This window comes from Harpia harpyja, chromosome 12, assembly GCF_026419915.1.
Source record: "Harpia harpyja isolate bHarHar1 chromosome 12, bHarHar1 primary haplotype, whole genome shotgun sequence".
NCBI lineage: Eukaryota > Metazoa > Chordata > Aves > Accipitriformes > Accipitridae > Harpia > Harpia harpyja.
In genome coordinates, this window is record NC_068951.1 from 18,418,622 (window position 1) to 18,445,822 (window position 27,201).

A 27,201-nucleotide genomic window follows, 5' to 3' on the forward strand; every position below is an offset into this window, starting at 1 on the left:
GAAACCGAAAAAACAAAAATATATTTGTTGGCAAAATGATGCAAGATAACAGTTCTCCCAAATTTACATTTTGGGTTTTAATATTTCTGTTAATACAGCAACCCTGTATTGGGGAGCAAAGTGCATTTTCAACCTTAAAAAGTTAACAAAAAAAAAAAGGAAGCTGTAACAGGTATAATCCCATGTCAACAGTTTATTTTCAGTGCAAGTTAAAATACAGTTATTGCTTTAGTACACAAAATACACCTTCATTAGACTAGTCTCTATTTTTGGAATACATATTCCCTCGTGAATTATCTACTGCTACAAGATGCAGTTTTACAAGCGTCAACGTGTCATGAACGTGATCAACTGCGACACAAGCACTACATTGGAGAAAAAGGTACGGCAGGCTGAGAAACACCTGGCTTTAAGAATAACAGATTCTTCATCTATTGGAGACTGGGCATTAATCATTTGTACTCCATCAGCAGTGTCCTAATCTCCTCAAGACAGCACATCAACGAGGCTGGTTGTGCCTTTGTATCAATGCACTTTTCACAGAAAAGAAAAACACTAGGAGTTTTAAGTTCTTTCACATGACGTCTACAGTGAGATGCAGTATGCATATCAGATACATTCTATGGCAAAATAAGCAGCAAAACCCGTTATTCCTGCTATCATGTACAAACAAGTAAACTTTTACAAAAGTTATAGTAGTTTTTAAAGAAAACCCTGATTTATCTATCATGTAGTTATACGAAGTCTTTTCTGCTACCGCATGAACAAAGAGAAACTTTTTTTGTGAGGGATAAATTTTCTAGAAGATTAGTGCAATTTACCACCTTTCACTACCAGGTAGTTTATTCAGACTGATTGGAACTAGAATTATCACACAACATCTGGTCAGTAGAATGTTACCTAAATCAGCAGGGTTACCGGCTGCTACCATGCAGATGTCCAATTCACAGTAACTGGTACCAAAAAGCCATGGACTGTAATAAACTGAAAAATTAATTCGCTTTTCAATCCTGAGCTTGAGTCCTCCTTTCTGTGCAAGGATGCCAAAGAGTAGACACATAAGGAAAGATACTCTGATACTCTTAATGTCTAGTAAATGCAACATTAATTTCTAAGATTTTTAATATGGCACTTCAAATTAAAATTAACTTCTAATTAAAATTCCCCCAATTGTTCCATTTTCAAATACCACTACTAAACTATGTTTGTTAGTTACTTGTGGTAATTGCTGCTTCTAAGTATTTTTCAGGAAAACTTGTCTCATGCCTACTCCTTACTTGCATTTTGACATCTTGCAAAAAAGTTTAAAAACTTATTCAAATACCAACATTCTGAACAAAAGTTATTAATTTGGTCAATAAAATATTGTGTAATGGGTTAAAAATAACTCCTGGTACTTCTGGTGAATAATTTCTGTGGACTAAAACACCATTATATAGAACCCTCTTTGAATTTCAGTAAAGTGCGATGGCTTGCTGTATATGTTGCGGTAATGATAACCTGATAGGACAGAGTTCTGCAGAAACTAATGCAACTTCAACCATTGTGCAAAACACAGACAGACTTAACTGCCAGTATTCCCATCCAGACTTACGGTGAAATTGTAGACTGAAACATACACAGTAAGTGCTCTTAGGGAGAAAGACTGTATATCCCTTGAAGAATTCCGTGACGCAGGGAAAAGAAAATGGCAAAGTGGGAGAGAAGCACGCAGCATGTGAAGAAGCCTTTGAGCAAGCAGGATTTTTTTTTTTTTTTTCTTCCAGACAGGAAGCAGTAGTTATTGCTCCACAAAAATGGCCGGCAGGACTGCACCTGCTATTTAAAGCCTCCACCATTCCAGTTTTATAATGTGAACGCAGAAATTCTAAAGTTTAATACTAGCATTAAAATGTCTGGTTGCATTTTTTTAAAAGCCCTGTTTGAAATTGTCAGCAAATGCAATACATACTACAGAAATGACAAATCTAGCATGCTTTTGTAGGTGATTAGAATGATCATTTTTTTTCTCCACTCCTTTGGAAACAAAGGATATTCCTGATAAGCTGGGAATAGTGTGAAAGAGAGAACCTACCTTTGCCCAAAGATCTCCAGAGTACAACTGCAGCATATAAATCAATTTAATGTAATAAAAGAATTGTCTGAGTGAATTTAGTTTTTTACGTTCCTAGTCTTAATACCATATGCTTACTTGTAAGTCTCTGGAGAACAGGGACTTCCAACAGGAGAGCAGTGATCCACAGAAATCCATATTCATCAACATTATTGATATTCCTAACCACTAGATTTAGTGAACTAGCCAACAGAATAATGATTTTGAGAATATATGTATTGACAAAGAGAAAACACCTTATACATCCATTTTAAGTAGGTGGAGTTCCTGCTAGGGAAGCAACAAAGAGTCGTTGCTGTTTGAGGATTTAAGAGCTAAAGCAAGATCTGTAGGGAAAAGACATCTTATTATCCAACTATATCAGCTGACCTAAAATAAGCAAGTTTGCATCCTTACGACAGGTTGGTGTGGCTTTAAAAAAAAAACAAAAACCAAACAACACTGGTCTAATTAAAAACATTATTTCTGCCTACAAATTATGCATGGATAAGAAAGCACAGAAGGCAGACATAAAGAAAAGGCAGGATTCTTCTTGACCAGGCACAAACAGCAAGCAGTAACACACTGCACCATATCAAGCTGCAGACCTAGTCAACCTTTAGAAAACAGAGAGATCTTGCTAACAATTTTTAGATCTTGTAACTATGCTATATACAAGTATGCTTGATAGCTGTCCAGGTAGTATTTTCCATGTGCAACTGTTCCTTGCTGCTGATTTAATTACAATTCAGAAGGGGGAATTTTGTCTACAGTTTTTAAAATGTGTTGGTATTCCTTTCAAAACTCAGCTGTAGTAGAAACACCAGAATAAACGTGGTTTGGACTTTTCAAGTGCTTGAAAAGTAGCATGTTTCAAGACACAGCAAACTCTATTTTCATTTTAATTTTTTTAAGATAATCACAGTCTCAAAATTATATTTAATATTGTGCAGTCTTCTGTTAATATGCTTAAACTTGAAAATTAATTACAGAATTTGGGTTTAGACATAAAGGTCAGGCAAGACCTGGGACTGGTGTGGGCATGAACAATGAAATACACTATGTAGACCAGCTTCTGCTTGAAAGAAAGAAAAAAAAAAAATCTCTAACACCCATTTCATCTAGACGTAAGGGCTGATGTTTGCAAACACACCAGATCTACTTACAGCTCCTTTGGAGAACTTAGAAACATGCTCTAGAGAAATGCACCTTCAAGAACAGTAATAACAAAGCACATGGACAAACCTAGGCTGTTTCAGTTTAAGGAAGTAAAGCAGTTACCTAAATTACTTTTTTCTTTTAAAGCAAACACTTTCAATCTATTTTAATCGTGCATGTGCTTTAGAGCTTTACAACACTACCTGCACAATCTATTTCAGGACTGCACAATTTTGAAACAAACAAGAAAGCAGCAAACTAATATTAAGTCTATAAAATGTGCCACTGGGTACCATTATAAAGGCCATATACTTATAGAGACTGAAGTTATATATGCATATATAACAATTGCATTATATATGTATATCTATATAGAGAGATTTTTTTTTTTACCTCACTGTTACTACATAATCAGAAGGAGCTTCGAAGACAGTGACAGCATGCTATCACATCTTATTTACAAGAAATTTTCATTGCTTGTAGGAGGACTCTAAGCAAGTACTTCAACTTCAATAATGACTAAGTTGAACAAACTATTAGTCACTGGTATGGAATGACCAAGCATTTACCATCTCTGGAAAAAGTTCCACTAAACATTAAGAAATCCTTCCAATCCAAACAGATAACATGCGCTTCCTCAAGCATGTTAAAAGCTTGAAGAAAAACAAGCTAAAAAAAAAAATGAATTTTTGATACAGTCTTTTGAAGGTTGGTTCCTTACATCATATATGCTGGTGTACAGCTGAAGGTAACTAAAAATTAAATCACTAGTTTTTTTGTTCCTTTGTTTACCCTTTGGCAAAACAGGGGAATTCAGTATCATAAAGATCACAGGGTAAGTCAGGTTGGAATGAACCTCAGAAATCTCTTGTTCAACCTCCTGCTCAAAGCTATTGGGTCAGACCAGGTTGCTCATGGGTTTATCCAGTTTTATGTTGAAAACCTCGAAGGACAGAGACTGCGCAATATCTAAAATTAAGCAAAACTCTCATACTCTTCTACCGCACTAGTAAGAGAACAGCTAAAAAAAAAAAAAAAAAAAACCCCACCACCCAAACTGAAAATAAGACCCTCCATCTCCCCAGTAAAAATGATATTTTAAATGTGTTTTTCACTGGACTACAGAAAGATATAAACTAAAATATTTTCTTTTTTAGAACTTTTAACTTTACCTTAATACTTATTTTTCTAATGGCAACATACCTGGAACATCAAATGAGTTTGAACTCAAACTTCTGGGGATTTCCATTAGACTTGCACTTAAGTGGGAAATTACTTACCTGTGAATACCATTTATACATCAATTTGTGCTATATATCTCCAAATATGAAAGAATCATGAAAATTCTCTTTTCAAAGGAAAATGTCTTAGTTTCATCTGAAACTCTATGCTCCATCTCAGGACAAGTTTCTCCCATGGAAAGCTGGGGGTGGGGGACTCAGCTCTTCATTGAATTGAAAGAAGATACTCAGATTTTTTTAATCCTTAAGTGTACTGATTACAAAGCCAGGAAGACCCTCAACCTTTGATAAAAAATAGTTCTCAATGAACATTAGGCCTTGTGTTAAGCAAGGAAGAATGTTAAAGTCTTGCTATGCAAATTCTCAATCTGAGGACGGTATATACTTACCAGATCTACTCCTTCCCTAAATCTTAACACACACAGAAAAATAAAGCAGAATAGGAGAAGAGAGAAAAAAGTCAGCTATAAATAGAAGTTCAAATGTAAAAGTATTGTATAAATATTTGGACTTGATTTTCCCTAACATATGATAATAGTAATAATAGACTGGATCCTGAGCTACATTTTTTCATCAATTCATCCTACTCTTTCTTTGAGGGCTAGAATAGCTACACAGTTAAGCTACTAATTTATCAGGTGTTATGACTCTTTTTAGAGGAAGGTTTTTTAATGTGATGGAAGTTGAAAAAGTAAGATTTTAATATAATGTTTAAAATATTTTCATGCACCATCATTCTAAATAAAAAGGCAAAGAAAAAAAGCTATTGCACATAGAGTAGAAAATATGCATCTGCCAGCACACACCAGAAAGCTGGGTGTGCTTTTTACTAAAAGATATTGTTTTTCCCAGTTTTTAGCAGCCAAGGGAACATTCCTCAACTTTTCTGAATGGAAATTTTAAGTTTATCTCTGAGATCTTGGGAACTTGGTAGAAACAGCTATTCCAGTCATGTTATAGGTAACTTTCAGTTTCTCAGGTCAGGCTTATATTTAAATGGCCATGATAAGTTCCCTTTAAAAGCTTATTTTGGTGAGCAAAAAGGTCCACACACAATTTCTATGAACGGTCAAAACCAGTTAAAGATAACTTTCTGTCTTCAAAGACAATATATGTAAGATACTTGCAGTCCTTGCCTTGTCTACACCAGAAAATTATACTGAAGTGATACAACCACTTCTTTATGTGACTGTAGGTATATCTGGAATAGCTCTACCTACCTACATATCTTTATTGGAGCAAAATCAATTTATACGCAATATGACAAATATTAAGAAAATACTGCATTTAAAAAAAAAAAAAGATACGTAACTAAGCCATGCTTTAAATTGTTCAACATAAGCCAGAACTTGACAGATTGTGTAATGTATCAAAATTATGTCTTGCAGAACCAGAAAGATCAGATGCTTCCACTGAGATAATAATTACAAACAGTAATCCAAGCTGTCTGGGATGGAAAAAATGTTAAACTTAGTCTGTGAAACTTTTTAGAAGATAAAAATATTTAGAAAAGTTGTAGTTTTCTCCTATATAGCTGTACTTCTGATGCTTACAGCTGTGCTTCTTTGAAGCCAAGACATTTAACAGCCTATTTTTCAATTTTCAAAAAAAAAAAACCTGTGAGAATTCTTTCCTCTATAAAATAGGAATTTATAAAACTTCCAAGACAGTTACTTCACCGGCAATACACACATACACTTCCAGCAATAAAAATCAAAATGTCTTCCATTGAAAAGTGTTTTGTTTTCAACAAAAAGCCTTTATCTGTAAGTAGCAAAATTAAATGACAGTTTGTATTTTCACTGTGAAATGAGTATCAGTCACTTGAAAGTTCTGGCACTGTACTTTGAAAATATATGTTGATTACATATTTGTTTGCTTAATCTAATCAGCCACTTTTTGCAGAAGCATGCAGCACACGTGTCTTTATTATATTCTCAACTGAAGCAATCCAGAGCTAGCCTTAGGTCTGAAGAGCAACTATTAGGTATTTCTGTTTTAGAGCTACTAAATCAACAAAACTTGGAAGAAGAAAAAAAAAGAAAAAAAAAATCCACATTACTTCTTAGGGACTATTAAAAAGCATAAGGATTTTTAATCAGCTGGTAGAGACAGCTTTCTCCTAGTTACAGTAGGAATGATGGCATCATTCACTCACTAAAATAGCACTCCATACTCATCTTCTGAATGAACAGAGAATGTGTTCCTAACTCTACTCAAACTCATCAACTTGAGTCTGTAAGAGTCATGACATAGAACATAAAATTTAAGAGAGATTGGGGGGAGGGGGGGGAATCTGTGTATGCATATGGGTACTATTATTACACATTTCCACACACACATTATAGTATATATACAGACACTCTTGGTACATTATATACTGTCCACTTGTGTCTAAGTGTGTCATTCAGCCATGAAAACCCAGCCTCTTCTCTGGCTGCTCCAGCAACTGAGTTTGCCCTGATTTATCCCCACAGTGCCAGGAGCGTAACTTCTGTTAGCTTCCACCACCTCATTCTCATCTCCTTGCTCACACTGCCATTATCTTTCTCAATCCTTACACTAGCTGTTAAGTTTTTTATACTGACACAGCCTCCACACTTTCCTCCCATTTGCCATCCTTCTAATTTCCAGCCACCTTTCACCAAATTTTTTTCAGGATTCTTATTTATCCCTTTCTCCTGGTCTGCTATACAATCCCATTCAGCATATTCCCCAGTTTCTCTTTTGACTCTGTGTCTTCCTACAAATGCAACGTATGATGAGCAGGACCAGCTTTCTCATGAGAATGTAAGGCCAGGCAGGTATGGAAGAGAGAAAAAAATACTGCCATATTTTAGGGAAAACATTTGCAAGCTATCTCCCCAGCTCCCAGTGCCTGGCTGTCCATGTGAATGTGTAATCTTGAGTATGAGACCTACAATGTTATTCATATGATAAAACTTGATGCAGAGTGTCTCACTACTAAAGCCAGAACATCGCTCAGAGCTAAATGTACTATAATAGGAAATAATTTGAGTACATAGAATTGAAAAGATGCAAAAGAAAATATCAAATGCTTTGCAAAGTCTGTGCTTACCTACATGCACAAAAGCTTTTAGTACAGAGGGAAAGGGAAAAGGGAAAGGGCAAAGGAGATCTGTCTAATCCACACACAAAAGGAAAGTGGAGTCAAGAAGCCTGCAAGGCAAGTTTCTAAGGACTGACATGGATTATTTTCACCGGGGAATTGTGGTTTTTACTTTTTTGAAGACTTATACCATTTATTCTGAAATAGCATATTTCTGTAGTTTCCTACTCTAGTAGGAAATGGCATGTCAGATGAGAGATTCCATAAAAAAAAAAAAAAAGTCAAATTCTGAGTATTTATCCGTGTAAGATTTCATCAGAGAAGACGAATTACTAATCTAACTTGCATAAGACTAACTCCAGATGGTTTTGTTTTAGTTGAGAACCTTTGATATGACAAATACTGGTGAGCAGATACCAGGAAGCCACCACCCTTAATGCACACAACCTGCATCCTTTTCAACAATTACACTTGTGCCAAGAAAGGAAGACTGGTATTATCTTAGCATCAGTATTTGAATGCCTCTGTAGTTCGGGATTTTTTTCATTAGTATCAACATAATCTGTTTAAAATAATGTTTTAATTTCTCAACAACTATGAGCAGGGCTTGAGGACAAAGCTCACTGCTGCATCAATAGTTCTCACTGTAGGTGAATCCTGACCACTATGCAGAGTATTGTGCCATATTATGTTAACTTCTATATGTAGTCACAACAAATGGAAGTAAAGTTCTCACCACTGAATTATGTATACTAACAAACCATAAAAAAGGTTTCACCTAGTTCAGTATTTACCTAATCCTTGCAACTATCAAACACACAAAAGGAAGCAGAAGCAAGAAATCCTAATGATGCAATCATAAAACGCCTTAAGGAAGTATCATGTATTTCAGCAGCACTAAGAGCTGGCTGTCCTGTGAAACACGAGGGTTTCTCAATATTCCTCCAAGCTTAACAAAATAGATTTTTTACAAATACTAGCCTTTTTAGTATAAAATTTGCCCTTGGACTCAACATAAGAGATTATATAACTTTCAGCTTCAGGACAACTTTCAGAGAAGAAAAGAGATTTCAAAATTGAATCTGAAATAATCTCATTCTTGCACAGTGCCTCTTCATTCTTGTCTCATGAAAAGCGTTGACAGAAGTGTCCGGTATAACCTTTTTCATAGCATGGTGTTGTGGCTCATCTCTCATGATCTCTTTTACTCATTCTTTGACAATTCTATATATTCTTAGTTATTAACTTCTCAGAATTTTTAAAACACTAGATTCTAGATGAGAATCAGAACTCTAAGACTTAGTATGTTGTACTTTGACATTACTCAGAACTGAACTGCAATATAAACCAAATGCTTTTAAGGCATATCAGATGCAACCAGCTCCAAGAGCAGTCTTCAATACTATCTAATTCTCCTGGCATTGTTTTAGGGAGCAGAGCAAAGGCATCATGAAGCTACCTCCTAATCGCCACCTTTCAATCACAGAAACCAAGGACCTCAAGTATAGTTGATCAAAATAAAATTTTTGTCCAATAGAGAACACTTCACAAATAGGAACTTGATATAAGTCAAAATAGCAGGAAGTTTCTCAATTCTCATTTGGATTTTTACATTTAACACAAATAGAATTAGCTATTTTAACAAAGTCTACCTCTAATAAAGTTTCCTATACAGAGAAAACCAAGATGCCGTAGCCTTGAAAGTCATATTCAGGAATAAAATGGACTTGCTAGATGACACCTGAACATTTTTTAGTAGCCTCAAGCAAGAAGAGATTGGATTCTTCCCATCCTAACATAGGTTATACCCACTACCCTAACAAGCAGCAATCACTGACATCATCTATGAGCTTAGAAAGGTGTATATGTATTCACACTCCAAATCCTTGGTGTTACTTTGGAAAAAGTGCAGAGAAAGACGCTAGGAAAATATATTTTGCATGATAACTTCCATTTACGAAGCTGGAAATTGTATACAATATGTGTAACTCAATCTCAAGAACAGAGAGGTTTCCTAATGAGATGAAAAAGTGAATGAGACTGTAAAAAGAGGCCTCTGTGCATACAACCCCAAAGCAGCAGCATCAGGGCTGGCACAACACATACAGCAGAACAAAAGGGCTCCTGCATCACTGATTGTGCAAGCGATCTGAACTCTTTGTGAAGAAAAAAAAAAAAAAAAAAAACAAAAAACCAACCCTCACAGATTCACTATTAACATCACAGTGAGCGAGTTTCCTAACATTTCTTGTGTCTAAAATGCATGAAAATTTTGATGCACAGCCATTTAGAGCACAACTGTACCTCAAAAGACTTAGCTGCAACTTATCCCTCTTCCCCCATCCCAAACTGTGCTTTGGCAATGAAGATTCACAAAGATCAGAGACCCGCAACCTAAGCTGGCATACTAAAACCCTCCAACAAAGAGGAGATTTAACTGATGTAATACTAGCATTTCAAAACAACTGATCTTTAAGTTCAAAAATTCAAGGACTTTCCTTCACTAGATTGATATGGTTGGTGCCAATATCAGCCACGTCTCATCTCATCTTGGGCTTTTGTTCCGAGGAAAAATCCTTCTAATATTCATTCATGTAGGGATGCATCAGTAGACTAAAAGACTTTATCAGATATACCTGAAACCCTAACAGTACAAAGAAGGAAGCCCCCACAAAAAACTGAAGGTTTAAACACTACATCTCCTTACAAGAAACACAGTATCAACATAGGTGCATTTCTTGAATTTGCTGGGTTTTGCCTCCCTACTGAGACAAGGAAGACAAAAGAAAAACTTCACTTAAAGGGAAGAAAGATGGAAACAGAAACATCAAGATTTTTTTTTTCTTTTTAAATTATCCAAGGTAGAGTTCAATTACATTCCAGAAAAAGGTAACAGGTTTAGAAGCTACCTGCTTCAAAGCCTAAGAGCTAGCTACTAAGTATGTTTAAAAGCAAAGGACAAACGGAAGATGTAGTTCTGGTTCTCAGGTTCCTTTTAACTACTGAACACATCTTCTCTAAATTTAAGTACAGGATTTGATCTGCTTTTTGACTGAGGAATCGGATGTCAAAAACTTTAAAGAGATCCTTCACTTTCACGCAGAAAGTGCAGAGTACACAAACCATGCAATAGATTTAAACAACTGAAGACACTTCATGGTATTTTATTTGCTAATGAAGATCCAGAAACAGAATAGAAGGAAGGAAGGAAGGAATAAAAAATTGTCCAGTTATTTCTATATGACTAGCTATGGAGACACTTTTTCAGAACTTGTGAGCAGATGAAAAGTAAGTTTACCATGACTGCTGTGACTTCTGCATTCATGTACAGGCATACATGTTATTTTGTAGGTGATGATTTTTTGCACCGGTATTATGCCTGAACAGGAAATTCCAGGCAGAACAATGTTATTAAAAGACAGACAAAAGACTTCTCTTAAAGTAAATCACGTACTAGTAAGAAATTACTTGTTACAAATGGCAAATTTTAAATCCAGACAGAATGTAAAGGAATCATGATTGCTTTTAACTGTTCAAGCTAGGATAAAAGTCTTTTGCCAAATCTACCACGTTGGCTGGAAGATCACTTAGTGTACTACTCTATTTTACAGCCAGAAAATAGAAAAACTTATCTATAAAAATGTCTTATCTAATCCTGGGTTTCTACCCAGCTCTCTGAAGGATAGTGTCATCCTCCTCAAAAGACCTATTTAAGCCAGGCAGCCTTTGAAATCCTGGGAACATATAGCTCATTTAGATTTCAGAATAAAAACCTTACAGTCCTCCCAAGCACACATTTCTACTGGATTTTGTGTGTGTGACTGAAAAGAAGGAGAAGGAAGGACAGTGGAACTGACAACATTGAAATGTGTTTGTAGCCTCCTGATGCATGATTTCATGCTGAGAAAATTATAATTAAGGAATTATGTGTTTACTAATTATCTACCCAAAATGTTCTCAGACACATTAGCACAGACCCAATACTGAGAGATTCACAGCCCCCAGTCAAATCACTGATAACATTAATTTCTCAATAAAGGGACATTAAGCTTTTACTACATGCATTTTTTCACTAGATGTAATTAACATTATTAAAAGCCATAATGTGTATGTTCTTACAGAAATGGGGACTGTTTACATGAGTCCTAGCATTAACTTCACTGCAACTGTTTAGACTAAAGACCTGATGGTGTTTTGTTATAAATGCCATTATTGGAAATACCTTTCAGAGTAACAGACTACTGACATAAAAACAACATTATTGCTATACTATAGACTGTTTCTGATATCTTGTTATTTTAACATCAGTTCGATTCCTACCAGTGTATTTTAGCAAGTGCACCAAACTGTACTTGTTACCACCATCAAGATGTCAAAATTACAGATATTAACATAGGCAAAAACTACCGGTGCAGAATTAGGAGTACAGCACCTTTACTTCAAGAGAAAAGACAGGCAGTAATTGGGCTGAGGGGAAGCAAGCAGGTAAGTGACTATGACAATGCCATTTCCCCCACCTTCAAGTTCTTTAAGATAATTCACTTGAAGATGAGTTACTTAAAGATGGCTCCCCAAGAAATGGAAGATTTTAATCCCATTTATTTCTTTACAATATTGAAAAGGAGCCTGATAAATTTGAACATACTTCTAACAAAACATCTAACAAAACACCCAAGCTCCACCTACTATGCCCTGGAAAGCCACGATGGTAGAAACAGCAGCAAAGCAACATAAATTAGTGAAAAACTGGGCAGCAAAGGGACTCTGAGTCAGATTAAAGAAAAAAGATCCAGAACTTCTGGCATTATATATGAAGAACAAAACAGGGTGTTCTGTTTATTTTCATTTTGACAAATTAAAAGGAAGCTGGACACAGTTAATAAGTGTTTCTCACGCAGCCCATATATTCATGGCTTTAACTACTGAAAAAAAAAAAGCATAGCCTACTGTAGACAGCTGAAAGAACTCCAGTAAAACCGTAAGAAGTAGTCCTACGTAACTTACCACTTCCAATTTGTTTTTCCAATCCTCTTTGGAAGGCAAGACTAGAATTGTTCCTTCAGACCAGTTTTAAGTAAAGGGAAACATTTCATCAAATAATAGAAATAAATTATATTAGTTTATTCCAGTGCAAACAAAAGCACCTGTAACAAGCCTATAGAATTTTGTCCTTTCTGTATCAGCAAAGCTTATCCCAGTACCTTTAATGCTCTTTATAGAACTGCTTTAAAAGCATTCCTTAGCATTAAAGTCCTCAAGTCTGTTTCTTAAAATATGTTCCTTAATTTGTTCCTGAAAAATCGGTAAGAATAACGATATATTGATATTGTATCCATGTGAGCGATAACATTTTTTATGAACACATCTGACTGTAAATTAATAGTTGCATTTAATTTTTATAATTCAGTGTGATAACCTGAAGAATACCTTAAAACACTAAGTGAAGCTTCGGATCTAAACTACACTGTAGAATCCCTTCAACTTCACAGCACCAATATTAACCAGCATAGCTGAATCATGGTTTGTGAAAGTAGGAAATAAAAAAACCATTCCTTAACATGGTATTTGATCTAAACACTTTTTGTACATAACAAAATATGTTTTTAAGGAAGTGCTAACAGAATTTTAATTTACAGATCACTAACTTTGCAATAGCAATGGCATGAGTATTTATACATTTTGAAGGCTGTACTAGGCAAAGCATTACAGGTCACACTCCTAAATATGTAAAAGCAGAATGCATCTGGAGAAGCAAAAAGCTGCAGATCAGTTTCCTAAAGCCATAAGCTGTAAACTCCAAATAACGAAAATGAAAGCTTGTATTTTCCACCAAGAAACCTGTTACCCATACAGCTCTTTCAAATATGTCTTCTGATCATATTTAACAATAGCACTAGGGACCAAAACCATATCAAATTTGCACATTTTGCAGAAACATTCTCCCGCTTCCAGCACTCGGGGGTTTTAGGTATTATTTTTGTTTTGTTGTGGGGGACTTTTTGGTGCCAGTGTTTGGGTTGTTTTTTGGGGGTTTTGGGGGGTTTTTTGTTTTTGCCTATTTGACAGCAGAAACAAGGAATAATCTGCCCTGTCCAACTTTATCCAGAGATGTAAGTTTTCTAAATATTTCCAACTTGCGTAAAAGATTAAGTGTATTGTGGGTACATCACATAAGTAGAAACAAAGATATTCTTTATAGAGCTATTTTTCAAGCTAAAAATTCTATATTGAGATGTATAAACTGTAAGAAATTAAAGCATAATTCTATCTGAGATAGTCACAACCAAAATGTTTAAGTACACAAGGTAACAGAAGGAAATGTAATGCAAGTTCTGTTCTCTATGGCCTAAATTAAATGCTTTATTCCTGCTTTATGCAGAACATTAAAAGAATGTAGAATTGGAGGGATTTTTATAACCTCAACAACGCTGCATGGAGACAATCCCCATTTCCTCCACATGGTTTAAATGAGTAGTTAGTACAAACTTGGGAGGAGGGTATACAATGTATTTAGTGCAGAATGATTTCTTTTGTAAAGCATCAAGCAAAACAATCCCTAATCTGTTCAGGTCCTTCCAGAATAACAGATGTCAGTGATATAGCCTAGAAATTCACTTGCCAGGTCCTCCAAAGAACACATCTACCATAATGTCTATGCACAGATTCTGTTAGAATGTCATCATTGCAAGAATGCTGGAGCCCAACGTCTTTTCAAAGTAGTGGTGTTTAAAAGTAATGCATTAGTAAAACAAGAGAGCTTAAGAGTCAAGAGAAACAGGGAGAGCTCCACTTCATAAAATACAAAATGCAAGTCCAAGTTGGAAGCATGATTTTAAAAAAGAAAAATCCTTAATTTAGTAAAGCACTGAACAAGCTCACACACCTAAAACCAAAATTCCATGTTTTTATTGCATACCTTCTTTGCAGTTTATCTGCATGCCTACAACCCCCAATTTCATGGCAGTCTTTAATACATTCTCCTATTAAATTATGTACCTTTGACATCTTCTGCAAGAAAGGAATAGTTGTCAGAAGCCATTGTTATTGCTCAATAAGATTGCAACAAGAGGAGAAAGCTCAACAAGGCCAGTGGAAAGGCACCAGAAGTTAGCACACGCAGATGTTGGACAGAAAACTACTGAACTGAAGCTAGGATTATTTGCATGTGCTATGCATGATGTGATCAAAATTTACTTGTTTTCTCTACCTAAATGCTCTCCTCTTAAGGACTGAGAAAAACCAACTACCTTGCCTCTCAAGAAATCAGAATGGAAGGCACTCCCATGAGAAGAATGGAATCCTCTGCATGAAGATGTATGTTCTGAAGTAAAAGTGGTCACAAAGATTAAGCTTTGGAGAAAGGTAAATGTATTCCTGATCCAGAAATAGTTGTTCCTACCAACATTAGCAGTAGAAAAAATGTCCTTATATCCAACTCCATTGTTTAGAGCTTAAGTGGACAATAAACAAGAGTAACGCCATTGTGAACTGCAGCCTATCTGAGTATTATAAGGCACCTATAGCAGCAGCCAAACAAAAACTTGTTTGGAGGACTTAAGACAGGGATGTAATACAAAAATGTAGACAAGCTGATACTTCTGTATTGTGAACACCTAGTTAAAAAAAGGTTTTTCCCCCTTTTGAAATACCCCAATCAGTACTTTTGGTACACATACCTCGAAGAATTCTCTCCTCATGGCAACGTAGAAAGTCCCAGATTCTAACAGTGCCGTCGTCAGAGCATGTAGCAAATTTATTATCCGTGGGTGAGAAACTGTTACATGAAGACACACAGCAGGGGAAAGAAGTCAGCATTTAACAGATTATCTATGCTTCTCAGACAGGGCAAAATTATACTGTAATGTGTTACACACTGAAGGATGCATTTGAACATAGGGACTTTTAAGTGAATACAGCGCCTGCCAAATGACACTTCATCACAAGACATGAATTTAGCATAGGATTACTATTGCATTGCAGTCCCCTGTCAAATGAGGAAAAAATCTGGAATTTATTCTTAGCACCTTCCTACCTATGAATGCACACGGTAGTGCCTTCTCTGCAGGATGAGAAGCAACACCAATATGATTTGGTAACTGTCAACCTAGATTTTCACGTTTGGTAAAATCCGTAAGAAAGTGACACTGTGTAGAAGCACAGGAGAACAGTTCTTAGGAAAAAACTCCTCTTCAGCCACAGGTGCTTTGCAGCAGAGAAGCAAAAATAAGGGAAAGCTGGTCACAGGAAAATGCTAGTTAGATTAACTGTTGAAAAAATTGTATACAAAACAAGCGTACCTCTTATTGTAAAAGTAATTTGGAAAAAATCCCTCTTATTACACCCCATCAACACCATGAAAAGAATCCTACAGACACAGAAGCAGCTTCCAGATTGAACAGTCAATATCGCTTGATGAAAGTCACTGGAAAAGCAAGGAGTTATTTAGCCACGTGATTAGGGCCAGAACATCTCCAGCAACTGACAGGCACTCACTTCCTTTCTGGTGCAGTGAAAGACCATGAGGGAGCCCTTGTGAAATCCTAGATCTTTATGATCAGGAAAGGGCTTAAAATAGTAGAGAAATTCAGTGTATGGCCATGATAGTCAGACAGTAACTGAATCCAATGTAAGCACTTCTCACAACCAAACTCTGGCAGAAAATGCTGCACCCTATCAAAGAAAAATGGTGACTTTAGTGGAAAGTGGTTTTGTGGCAGTGAACCTTTATCGCCAAGGGCCAGCACCTGAACCCAAACACTGCTTTAGCTTCATTTTGGATCTGCAGCTTCTCTTCAGGCTTACTTTAAAAACATTTCCATATCTTACTAAAGATTATGTGCAGGTTTGCTTTAGAAACAACCTTCATTTACATCTTACTGATTGTATCACTATAGATTCCATTTTTTTATATAAATAGACAGTTGCACAACTGAGGCATCAACACTGAACCAAGAGAATATCCTACAGTCTTCTTTTCAATGGCTTGCTTACAGTTTCAAGCTTGAAGAACCCATTCAGTATTAACATTAGACTTCTGTATGTGGCAGTCTGCGTGGGTATTTAGTATTACTGGAAGTCTTGGCTTCACCAAGCCAAGCAGTTCTTCACTTTATTTAGTGTTTTATTATTTTGTGAGAACTATGCAGGTGTTTTATTTCTGAAGGCTTTATATTTTATTCAGTTAGATTATTAAAGACTGAATTCTTTATTTGGAATGAAATTGTTGTCTTACACAGTGCGTATAAAAAGGAATAACTGATACACATCGTCACCATATAAAAATGAAAAGAATACCAGTGCAAAATGCGGCAGACAAATACATCTCTAACATATTGCAGAGGCGGATACTGGGACAATACTAATTCAGAAAGGTGCCAGCAAAACGGTGAGAATGTGGAAACAAAAGAAAATATTGTGTTTATGTGGTGCAGGAAGTTTCCCAGAATCTGACAGAACCCATGCATTTCTGCACCCAGAATACACTTAGAGAACAGTCTAATCATGGCAATAGGTACTACAGAAAATGGTATATTGTGTATAAACCTGGCCTCTCTAATCGCCTCCTTATGTGCCTGGAACATCTTGACGTTGTTCATGTTGGACTGCCAGTATTTCACATATCCCCCGTGGTCTGCTGTCAGCATCCACATATCATTGTGTGACCAAGTCATAGCCCTTACAGGGCTGTCGTGAGCCTGTAAATTCAGAAACAAAACTTCTAGCAAACACGTTCAAATACTATCTGACCCACACAAACACAAAAGTTAGTAAAGTTCCTAGTTAAGAGCTCAAACAAAGAAATGAAAACAATGATGACCTAGTTAGATTCAAGATGTTATTGGGGGGGGGGGGGGGGGGGAATTTCCCTTATTCTGTATACAATAGTCTTCTAAATAATAAATGAAGAGTATTTGCATTTTGTTTCCAAAGTGTTTCTTCATTATTACAAATACTCATAGTATGTTTTTGATAACAGTTAGTGTAGCATATGGAGATGGAATGAGAAGCATTAAATGAATTGCCTATAGCCACAGTCTGACATGGGGTCAGAGCAGAATAAAAAAAAATAAAAGACCTCTAAGGCTCCCATTACTGCATTTAGACCACAGACCCGTGATGAGCAGGGTGAAGATGTGTTCCTAAAACATGCTCCAAGACCTCAAGCAAATACACAGAAATCTTGACAGATGAATTTACCTGCAATATCGTTTCAAAATTGAAAGTCAGTCCATTCCATAAAGTGAACTCTCCACTAGATGCACCAGTGACCAAGCGTCTCCCCTCAGGAGTCCACTGCAAAAGAAAAATTTAACTAAACTGTGCAAATATAACATTCAAATATTTCTTCACAATCCTCCAAATAAATCATAAGCTTCTTCCAGGAAATCTGCAGAACTGGAATTTACTAAATGACTTTCTAGAGGATGCAAGATAGACAGAAATGCAGAACTGTTCAAGAGGGCTTTTGCCTTTCTTTTGTAACAACAGGACAAGGCCCACTGTAAAATCAATGAAAAAAAAAATCTACTCATAAGAGAAGAAACAGCTTATTGGCACCAATACATTTCTAGCACACAATATCCATACTAAATGATACTGCTGACATAATGGAAAAGTTGTTAAAAGATGCTACAAGAGTCAAACAGCACAGAGACTGAATTGTCTTTTTTCTGAGAGTCAAGATAATTAGCCCCTCCAAATGAAAAAAGTAGGAAGTGCACCTCAAACTGTGAGAGTAAGAATTATTTTGTACTCAGACCTTACCACTTAATCTCCTAAAACCCTCCACAGAAAGACTAAACACAGAAGTAGTCCATACATTTCACATGTTAGTTTTATTTGGAAATGCTTTAACTGTTACCTTGTTTCTTTCTTCAGTTATGAATATCACTTTAAATTAAGACAATACAACTAAGTAAATCCAACACTATACTCACCCTGACAACAAACACTGGGCATTTTACTTTATTAGTAGAAGTCCGAACAAATTTTGTCGTTACAGCATTCATAGGGTTGTTCAGCATTCCTATAGGAGGGACCAACTACAAGAGAAGAAACAAAAGATTTAGTAATGACATTTCTAACCAAAAACTGCAAGAAAAGCATACATTCTGAACACGCGTTTCTGGAAAAGCAAGTTTTTAATTTGCAGGGATATTATCAGAAGTAAGTCGCTAGAAGTGTTCATAAGTCTGCATGATTTACCATCTCAAACATCCAGAACCAGCATCTTCAAGAGCAGCTTTGCGAGCTCAGTGCATTATGAGAGTTCTTATGTCCAAAAATTAAAAGCCTATCCAACTTCAGGTTTTCTTTGTGGACATGGAATCCAACAGAACAAGATAATGTAGAGTGAAGATATCCTTCATATCTTGAAGGCCTCTTGTGGACAAAAAGATAACCTCAGCTGGCAGGCAGAATCCTTCTGATTTTCTGGACAAATTTTATCCACAGAACTTCATCAGGGCATAGAAAGATTCTACTTACGTCATTATAATATCCTGCATCAGGCTGGATTGCTCGCATATCTCGCTGGTCTCTCTGCCATACTCTATTCTGGAAAGAAGAAAATAACTCCTAGTTCATACCACCACTATACTTCATTGTTAACCAACAGAAAATAAGGAACACACTGACAGCCTGTTTGGGAAATTCCAAAGCACTCCAAGGATTTTAGAATAAACTCAGTTAAAAGACTTTGGTCTTGGGAAACCTGTAGAATTTGTACAGCATAAGCAAAAGATTCAAGAATGTTTAAAGTCCTAATTTCATCAGGCTAGAGCAGCTCATTTAAAATTGCAGCTTAACAACATGAAAGGAGCAGTCCTATGTAATAAGCCACATTATTGTAACAAAGACAACTGGTACTTTGCTGCCCAGGCTAATAGGTACTCTACAAGAAGCATGTTCAATCATTTCAAAAGCTTTACATTCAGGATAAGCATTTACACCATTAGGAGCTGTACTGATGAATGATGAACTCTAAATGAAATCCCGCACAGTGACACGAGCTAAAAAGGAAGCTTCTGCAGCTGAAGCATAAAGATAACAATGCGTTCAAATGGATAAAACTTAGAAGACCAAGGGATAAAAATGCCTTCAATTAGTTAAATTTTGTGAGCTGTCAAACACAACCTTTTCAAAAGCACTTTACGTTAATTAAGAATTAAATTATTTCAGCTTCGTGCTGTAGACTTTACCAATTTGGATCTGTGTATGTATTAGAAATATAAGCTAAAATTCTAGGTAAAACATTTCCAGCACAGTACTACAGCTTGCTAGAATTTCTTAAGCCAAGAGCAAATTACATATAAACCACTTTTCTAATTTTTTATAGAACCATATCAAATTAAATCAGTATTATTGAAGCCGGGACTTAAATGGAATTCGGGTATATCCTAATTTTGTGTAAGCATCCAAAACATACAGATACGACCTTGTTTTAATAAACAGAAGTTTGAGGGTGCTTATTTCTGCCACAGTAAAAAAAGGTCCTGAACTACTAAAATATTTTTTTTTTTTAGAATTAGTCCACTACTAATAGAATAATTTTGGGGCATTCCTAAATTATAAGGATATGTTTTAAATGTTTGGTGTTTAAACAGATATTAGCAGATAATTTAAGTTTATTATTAAGAAAACCTTCCAGTTGTTAACCCCTAGAAGCTATAATCATGCGCTGGCCACAGCAGATTGAATTAGTTTCATCATGTTTTTGTAATGTTGCTGTTGAGATTCCAGCAGCTCCTGTATTTACAGATTTGATTCTATTTCTTCTGAGGTAATATCAAGTACTTGTACAGTGAATCTTGATCATAAAATCATATTTCTTAAGAAATTAATACCACCCCATCAGGAAAGCTAAACAAGTATTTTTACAGAAATATTTCCTCAGCAAAACTTCATTTAAGTTGTTCTGTATCTACTAACTGTACAGAAAGCGACTTTCAGAGACCACAGTGCAAGTTGCAGTGCTATTTAGTGAAATGATGAGAAAATATTTTTATGCTGCCCTAGTTTTGGAGGGGAAATACTAATGGTTTACTTCCCACTTCAGGAAATTTCTATTTCAAAACAGAAATAAGAACAATTACGTTATTTATAATGAGCTTTTATGTTCACTGAAAAGTCAGAATATCACACAAGACACTCAATTGTACTCCAAGCTGGAATTCCAAGACAGAATTTAAGAACTGGTGTTTACATAAACTACAAGATCAGCTGTGTATATGTGCAGTTTTATTACCAAGGACCAAACCCCTTTGTATTCATACTATACCAAATTTACAAGCATTTGTCATTTAGTTTGAAAATGCAGCAGTAGATGTCCCAGTATTCCAGTGCTCTATGGACACTGAAAAGCACAATCACAAATTTCAGGAAGGAGATAAGTTTTTCAAACAAAACCAGAAAATTAACTAACCTCCAAATATTTAATTACAGAGGGATTGTAGTCTATGGTTTTTCGGTTCACAGCTTTTCTCATCCGCTTTCCATCAAAGGTAAGCTGTTGCATTGCTTGCTGCTGTGCAAAATCAGGTCTTTTGTAGAACAACTGCCGAGGCGCCTGGTGCTGGAACCTCGGCATATGGAAAAATCGGGGCGGGGAGCCAATTTCTGTGGCCATGGCTATCTTGTTTCTGAAAGACTGCAAAAAGTGAAACACTAGGTTACTACATAATAATGACAAAAATCCCACATTAATATCTCCACTAACTTAAGTTTACAAGGAAAACAACTTCATAAGGCACTGCAAAGAAATATTTGCAGGTTCCTCTGAACAATTATTATTCTTCCCCTGTGCCACATACAACTGACATTGGTTAAGTACTTTGTTCTCTATCAAGAGAGATTTTGTATTGAAACAGTTCACTACAAAGTTTGCATTACCATCCCTAAGTTAGAAATGTGCAGAAGAATGTCCTCAGTAAAATTAGTACAAGTAAGTGCAAGAAGCAGTAAGACCCTTCAACAGACTATGATATTTCAGATTCAATACACAACAGAAAACACATTAGTTACAAATAAATTTAACTATTAACAAAAAAAGAGTTTTAAAGGGCTGCCTCAAAATCTTATTCTAGGACCTGAAAATAAAATTACATTTCCTTTACACAATTTATAGTAAATATACCACAGATCACATTCGACCTGTAGGTGTATGTTCAATTCCATTATCACAAAATAAATGGATTACTTATTTACCAAGGTTTGATAAGTGTAACAGAATATCACTTCCTCCCAACAAGACCCACTGAGAATGTTAAGAAAATGTGAGGGGTAGGAAAAGAAATGTCAATATACAGATTTTTTCTGACAGAGGGAAATGAGTCTAAAACCTGATTTTTCAGTCTGTAAAGTCCCTAAATGAGATCATAGCAACCTCTTCACAGCTGAAAACTACAATATACACTGTCTTTAAAGTATATACTAACTTCAGACTAAGCAGTGACACACTCTGAACCAGTGAAAGCTCAAACTTAATTTTCAACTTGTACTTCCCCCCAATCCCGAACTCATAGTTTGAAAAAAAATTTAAACCAAAATAAACTGGCACTGTCATCAAGGGAGTGCAAAAAGGCTGAGAAACCTTCCTTTGCATGAAGGCTAGTGTCTTCACAGAGTCAAAGTGCATTTAATAAAAATAACAGAAATAAAACTAGTAGGGTTTTTTTTTTTTAAAGTTGAAATAATCTGTTTGTAAATTCATGAATATACTTTCCTATTTAGTTAAAATACTCATATCCTCAACTCGGAAGAGTTGGAAAGTTGTTTCAACTGCCAGTCTTAAAATTTTATCTTGCTTTATTTGATCTCAATAACTGAAAAGTGTTTCCATTTTGTAAACAGCAAAATAAAGCTAAAATAGAAATGCTAGACATAAAAGAGGGTTTAAAAGTAGTACATAGTTTGATTCTTTTTAAGAGGTTCTTTATAAATACAAGGAGCAGGTCGCCCTTTAACTATGAGACAGTTTGTTGGCACAGGGCAGGGATTAACCTTCACAGGCTTTGCAAACTCAGAATTCACACACTCCTGCCCACTGCTACCGAAAGTGTGTCAGGCCAGCTATAGAACAAGCCATCTATGACACCTGGCTGTTAGCTACACAAACAATTCTAATGTGCAAGGGGAAAAACCAAAAAGCCATTACAGCTATTCTCTACTCAAGACAAACAAGTCCAAACTAAACCAGCATGTTTCCTTAAATGAGGTAAGGAAATTTAAGACCTTTGGCAGGAGTAGCAGCTTTTATTAGACCAACTTGTGTAACTGGAAGGAGATACCAGCTTTCAAATAAACAAACCTTCATCTTGTGGTGGAAAGGCTCATTTGCCCAAAAGCTGCCCAATACCAGGTGGGGTCTAATAAGACACCACGTCTACCTCCAAATACTGCCACATTGTAACACCACTGTAACAACACAATTACTACATTAAGCTCGCCTGAAACAAGAAAAAGGTATCAACACTTTCTCATGTAGGAACTATGTCAAGTACCCCTAACACTATCTCAGATTCTTTCACAACTTGTCAGAAGGTATCAAACTGTTGTACAGAAAGTTTCAGGTGTTAAATCTCAAAAGTAAAATTAAAAAGGATAGTAGTGCTTTTATATCAAAAAAGATAAAGCAGCTTCTTCAAACAAGCAAAACAAGCTGGTATTAAACATGCAAGTCCATTAATAAAGTGTTTTTAATGTAATTTTAAAGTTTATTCATTTCTCAGGAAAAAAAAAAAAGAGAAAATTTCGAATACTAATCTCTCTCAAGTCTAAAGATACACACTCCTATATCAAGCAGTGCTTTAACCCAGAGGGAATGATATTTTTTCAAAGCCACACATCTGTACTCTCTTATAGGCAATGCAAAAATAAATTTCAAGAACCAAGACCAAGAATGCAGACAAATATATATGCTGGGGCTTCCAAAAACACTTTTATCAGATGTATTTGCAAGAAAACATTACACAAAAATGCCTTTTTAGAGAAACGCTCCAAAGCAACAAGTTAATTAACCATTTATTCTCATCTTTCATAAAACAAAATCTCCTGAAGAAGATTTTTCAATTACTAACATAGGTAAATAAAGCATTAGCTATGATATGGATCAATTTAGATTGCACATACCTAAAACTATCACAAGCAGCCTCTAGCTTAGATCAGCATAAACAACCTTCACTTAACATGCAATCAACATCAGCAAAAACTACTACTTAAAAGGTGACCAAAGGCATAAACATGTTAATTGCACCTCTTCATGCCTACAGACCCTTCTGAGTTCATGATTATGACAAGGCAATATGTGACATCACAACTACAACAACATGACAAGGGAGATGACACAGGATTAGGAAAATGAAAGGTTTATGTTCTGTTTATGTTCTAAGCAGTTTCTCCAACATCCGAGATCACTGCCTCAATCACAAAAAGCCTCCAACCTACAGTTACAAACTTTGCCAAAAGATTTTTTTTTACCCAGCTGCTCATGATTTTTTTTTCTAATAATGGCTCAAATATCACGCTTTTATCCACATAATATTCTTATGCCCAAGTCATGTTTGCATTTGTCATATATATATATATGAACAGATATTTAAAAAGAGTGTGTGCACATTCACATAGAAGTGTGTATATACACAGAGTGAAGTTTCCAAACAAAGAAGCTTTAGAAATGAAGGGGGGGTTGATACAGATTCAGTTATCAGATGAAACTGGAGCATTTATTTCCAAAGACCTCTACTCCAGTCAGACAAATATACCCATTTAAGTTATTGGTATCGTACTTTGTCTTTTGTTGGGACAAACCAATGCCTCAACAAGCTCTCCTTTAGATCTTTTATATCAGCTAAAACAGTGTCTGAATTCAGCGCGTCTACAGCTAAAGCTCTTGTTGTATTGGGAGCATGAGTAGAGACATACAAACAAATATGGGAGGACAACGTGTAATCCAGAACAGTAACATCCAATTTCCTATTTTAAGCAAAGTATCAAACTTTGTTTTTATTTTAGAATCCATCAACAAGGGTTTAAAAGGAAGACTCCATTTTTTCCTTAACGCACAGAATTAGAAACAGCAGCAAGATTTTTCCAACATCAAGCATAGGTCAGCTCTTATGTTATTGTTTCTGGATAGTAATGTTACTAATTAATTGCTATTATCTTCATTATACTTTTACCACAATTTGAACTGTGAATTGAATTTTTGTATGCCATTCTTTCATGCATCCTTATTGTTTGCAACAGAAACATGACTTTTCAGAGAGCTGACTGTCAGTTTTCCCCTTTCTGTCCCCACAAATAGCCTTTCAAAGCTGACTAGCTTTCACACATTTGGGGGTTAAATGTATTTAGGGATATAGAGAGAATATATACTGAATTCACTGAGCAAAGACAGGGCCATCCAGAAACACTGGAAGATAAGTAATTGGGCCTACTTTTCAGCTAAGATGACAAAAGAAAGCCTGGAAAATGCAGTCAAATTGGGGAATAAGCGAAGGCACATCTGACATGAAACTGAAGGCAGGATTAGGACCAGATGGACAAAAAAACCCCAAAGACAAGTTAGAAGAAACACAGTAAGAGTGGGAATATCTATAGAAGCAAAAACACGAACTGAGGAGCAAGGTCAGTCGAGAGAGAGTTAATGAGAAACCTGACAAACAGACACAGGTTTAAGGAGGAAAAAAAAAAAAAAAAAGACAGAAATAAAAAAAAAAATTTAGTTGAGAGAGAACTGGGCAGAAGAAACTGCACAACAGAACTCAAGGAGCTTGTGATAGCACCCGAGATGTCCATTGCTGTTCATTAACTGTCAACAAATACACTTGCAACACAGCCTTTTATTCATTCCTAACAGTGCCACAAGGATGGCAGGTTTACTAATGCTATTGAGTAATCAGAGGGACATGGCTACAGAACAGTTAAAAATTAAAGAAAACTGAGGATGACCTTATACCCAGGACAGTATGGTGTCACAAGATAGATGGATTTACAGAGTTTGTTTGCTTTTTAAAACAAGAGAAAAGTCACATACAGTACTAGCCCATTACAGAAAATGGTTACCATCTAGTTCATGTACCCAAATAAGGCTACAAAGATAACATTAGCATTTCATTTAGTAACATTGTTACTTCATAATTTTATTTGGGTACAACTGTTTCTTTAATATCAAAATGAATCTTGCAATATGTTTTGAAAATTGACAGATTTGGACTTTGCTGCCCAAAATAATGCAACCAAAGCAATTCACACATAAGTTCACTAAATCAAAATAAACCAAATTAGACTACTCAAATGAAAACACCAATGCATCCTTCTATACTGGTTTAATCAGGTAAAGCTTGGAGAAAGAGAGTCATGGCTTATATTAAATCTGTCACTTCTTACAGATAGTTCAATACTAAAAGAAAAAAAAATCTGATTTATGTATAATCTTGACAAAATGTATATGATTTACCTCAAAAGTAAAGATCATCATTATTGAAGTGCAATAACTGGTAACTAAAACATGCTTGCCTATTTAATGGTTATTTTTCACTGAAGTGAAAGCAATTTGGGTGCAATACCGTGAGTAATAACCTGAATACGTCAAAAGAAAAGTATGTTTCCAAATGGTAGAACAGAAGGCTATTCTCCTGGGGAGTGCAAGCAGCCAGTTACTTTGCAAACTCTACACTGCTCACTACAACAGAACATGCTGCAGCTTAAAAGACGTTCCCCTGAAATGGCTAAAGCAGCAAAGGAAAACAAGTGTTAAAAATTTCCTGAGTGTATCTGTATACTACTTCTTTAAATGCTTATTAGACAGTTAAACAAAGTACATGTAGGCTTTAAAGTAAGCACTTTTACAGTGTAACAGAAACAGTGAAAATTAATAGTAATTATTTGCATTGCAATAGCACATAGGAATCCAAAACATGGTTCAGGACATTCAGTGAAAAAAAAACACTATTAGAGAAAAAAACACCTCAGCTTTCTGAGGCAAAAGTATAAGGTAAGAACACCACAATGGAAAGTTAGCATAACAAGTTTATTGTTCAGTACATCAGTAGCAAATACCATCTTTCTTTGATTAGACAAGCGCCTTTACATCTACAAGGTATAGATACCACTTAATTTCCTTTTAGTAAGATTTCTCTACATTCAAAAATCCTATTGTAAATAGTCATCTCCAAAAAAAATGCACCTCTGCATTTTTTAATTTGTGTATTTAAGAAATCTGCAAGCACATCTGAATAAACGCACCTGTTCTGAAAAAAAACAACAACCAGACCAAACACAATTTAATGTCATTCTTACAGAGTATCAACACTAGTTATGAAAGGTAATGGCTGTATTAAGCAGGAATATAAAATTAGTTAGAAAAATACATTCTCATCGTCAAAGCCACATTGTGACCCGTCTTGACTCTGAACTGCATTTAACAGAATGACACATTTTGTGAAAACAGCATATACTCCAGTGATAAGGAAAGTTTTCATCGGACAATGAGATGCAACAATGAAGCGCAAAGTTGCCCAACTTACCCCTGTGGTGATGAAGTAATAAATTTTTGTCAAAGCAGATTAAACCCCCCCCTTATAACAGTAGAAAAAATTGTGTAAGGTTCTTGCCCTTTGAGTATTTAAAAATATTATTCC

General features: G+C 35.6%; 1 protein-coding gene across 5 annotated transcripts in view; it reads right to left on the reverse strand.

Moving 5' to 3' along the window:
* The window catches only part of WDR33 (WD repeat domain 33), a 71,042-nt gene that overhangs the window by 32,449 nt on the left and 11,392 nt on the right, over positions 1 to 27,201 (reverse strand). For 4 of the 5 annotated variants that reach the window (XR_008237533.1, XR_008237534.1, XM_052803897.1 and 1 more), the window contains exons 2-7: positions 20,985 to 21,209; positions 19,049 to 19,117; positions 18,499 to 18,603; positions 17,759 to 17,854; positions 17,105 to 17,256; positions 15,238 to 15,335 (exon numbers count right to left, since the gene is read on the reverse strand). Coding sequence is in view for 3 of the 5 variants with exons in the window: in XM_052803897.1 (XP_052659857.1) it covers positions 15,238 to 15,335; positions 17,105 to 17,256; positions 17,759 to 17,854; positions 18,499 to 18,603; positions 19,049 to 19,117; positions 20,985 to 21,188 (724 nt within the window). In the remaining 2 variants the exon portion in view is untranslated. Of the gene's footprint in view, positions 1 to 175; positions 12,619 to 15,237; positions 15,336 to 17,104; positions 17,257 to 17,758; positions 17,855 to 18,498; positions 18,604 to 19,048; positions 19,118 to 20,984; positions 21,210 to 27,201 lie in introns of those variants that run through there. The other variant, XM_052803895.1, reaches the window with a different exon arrangement.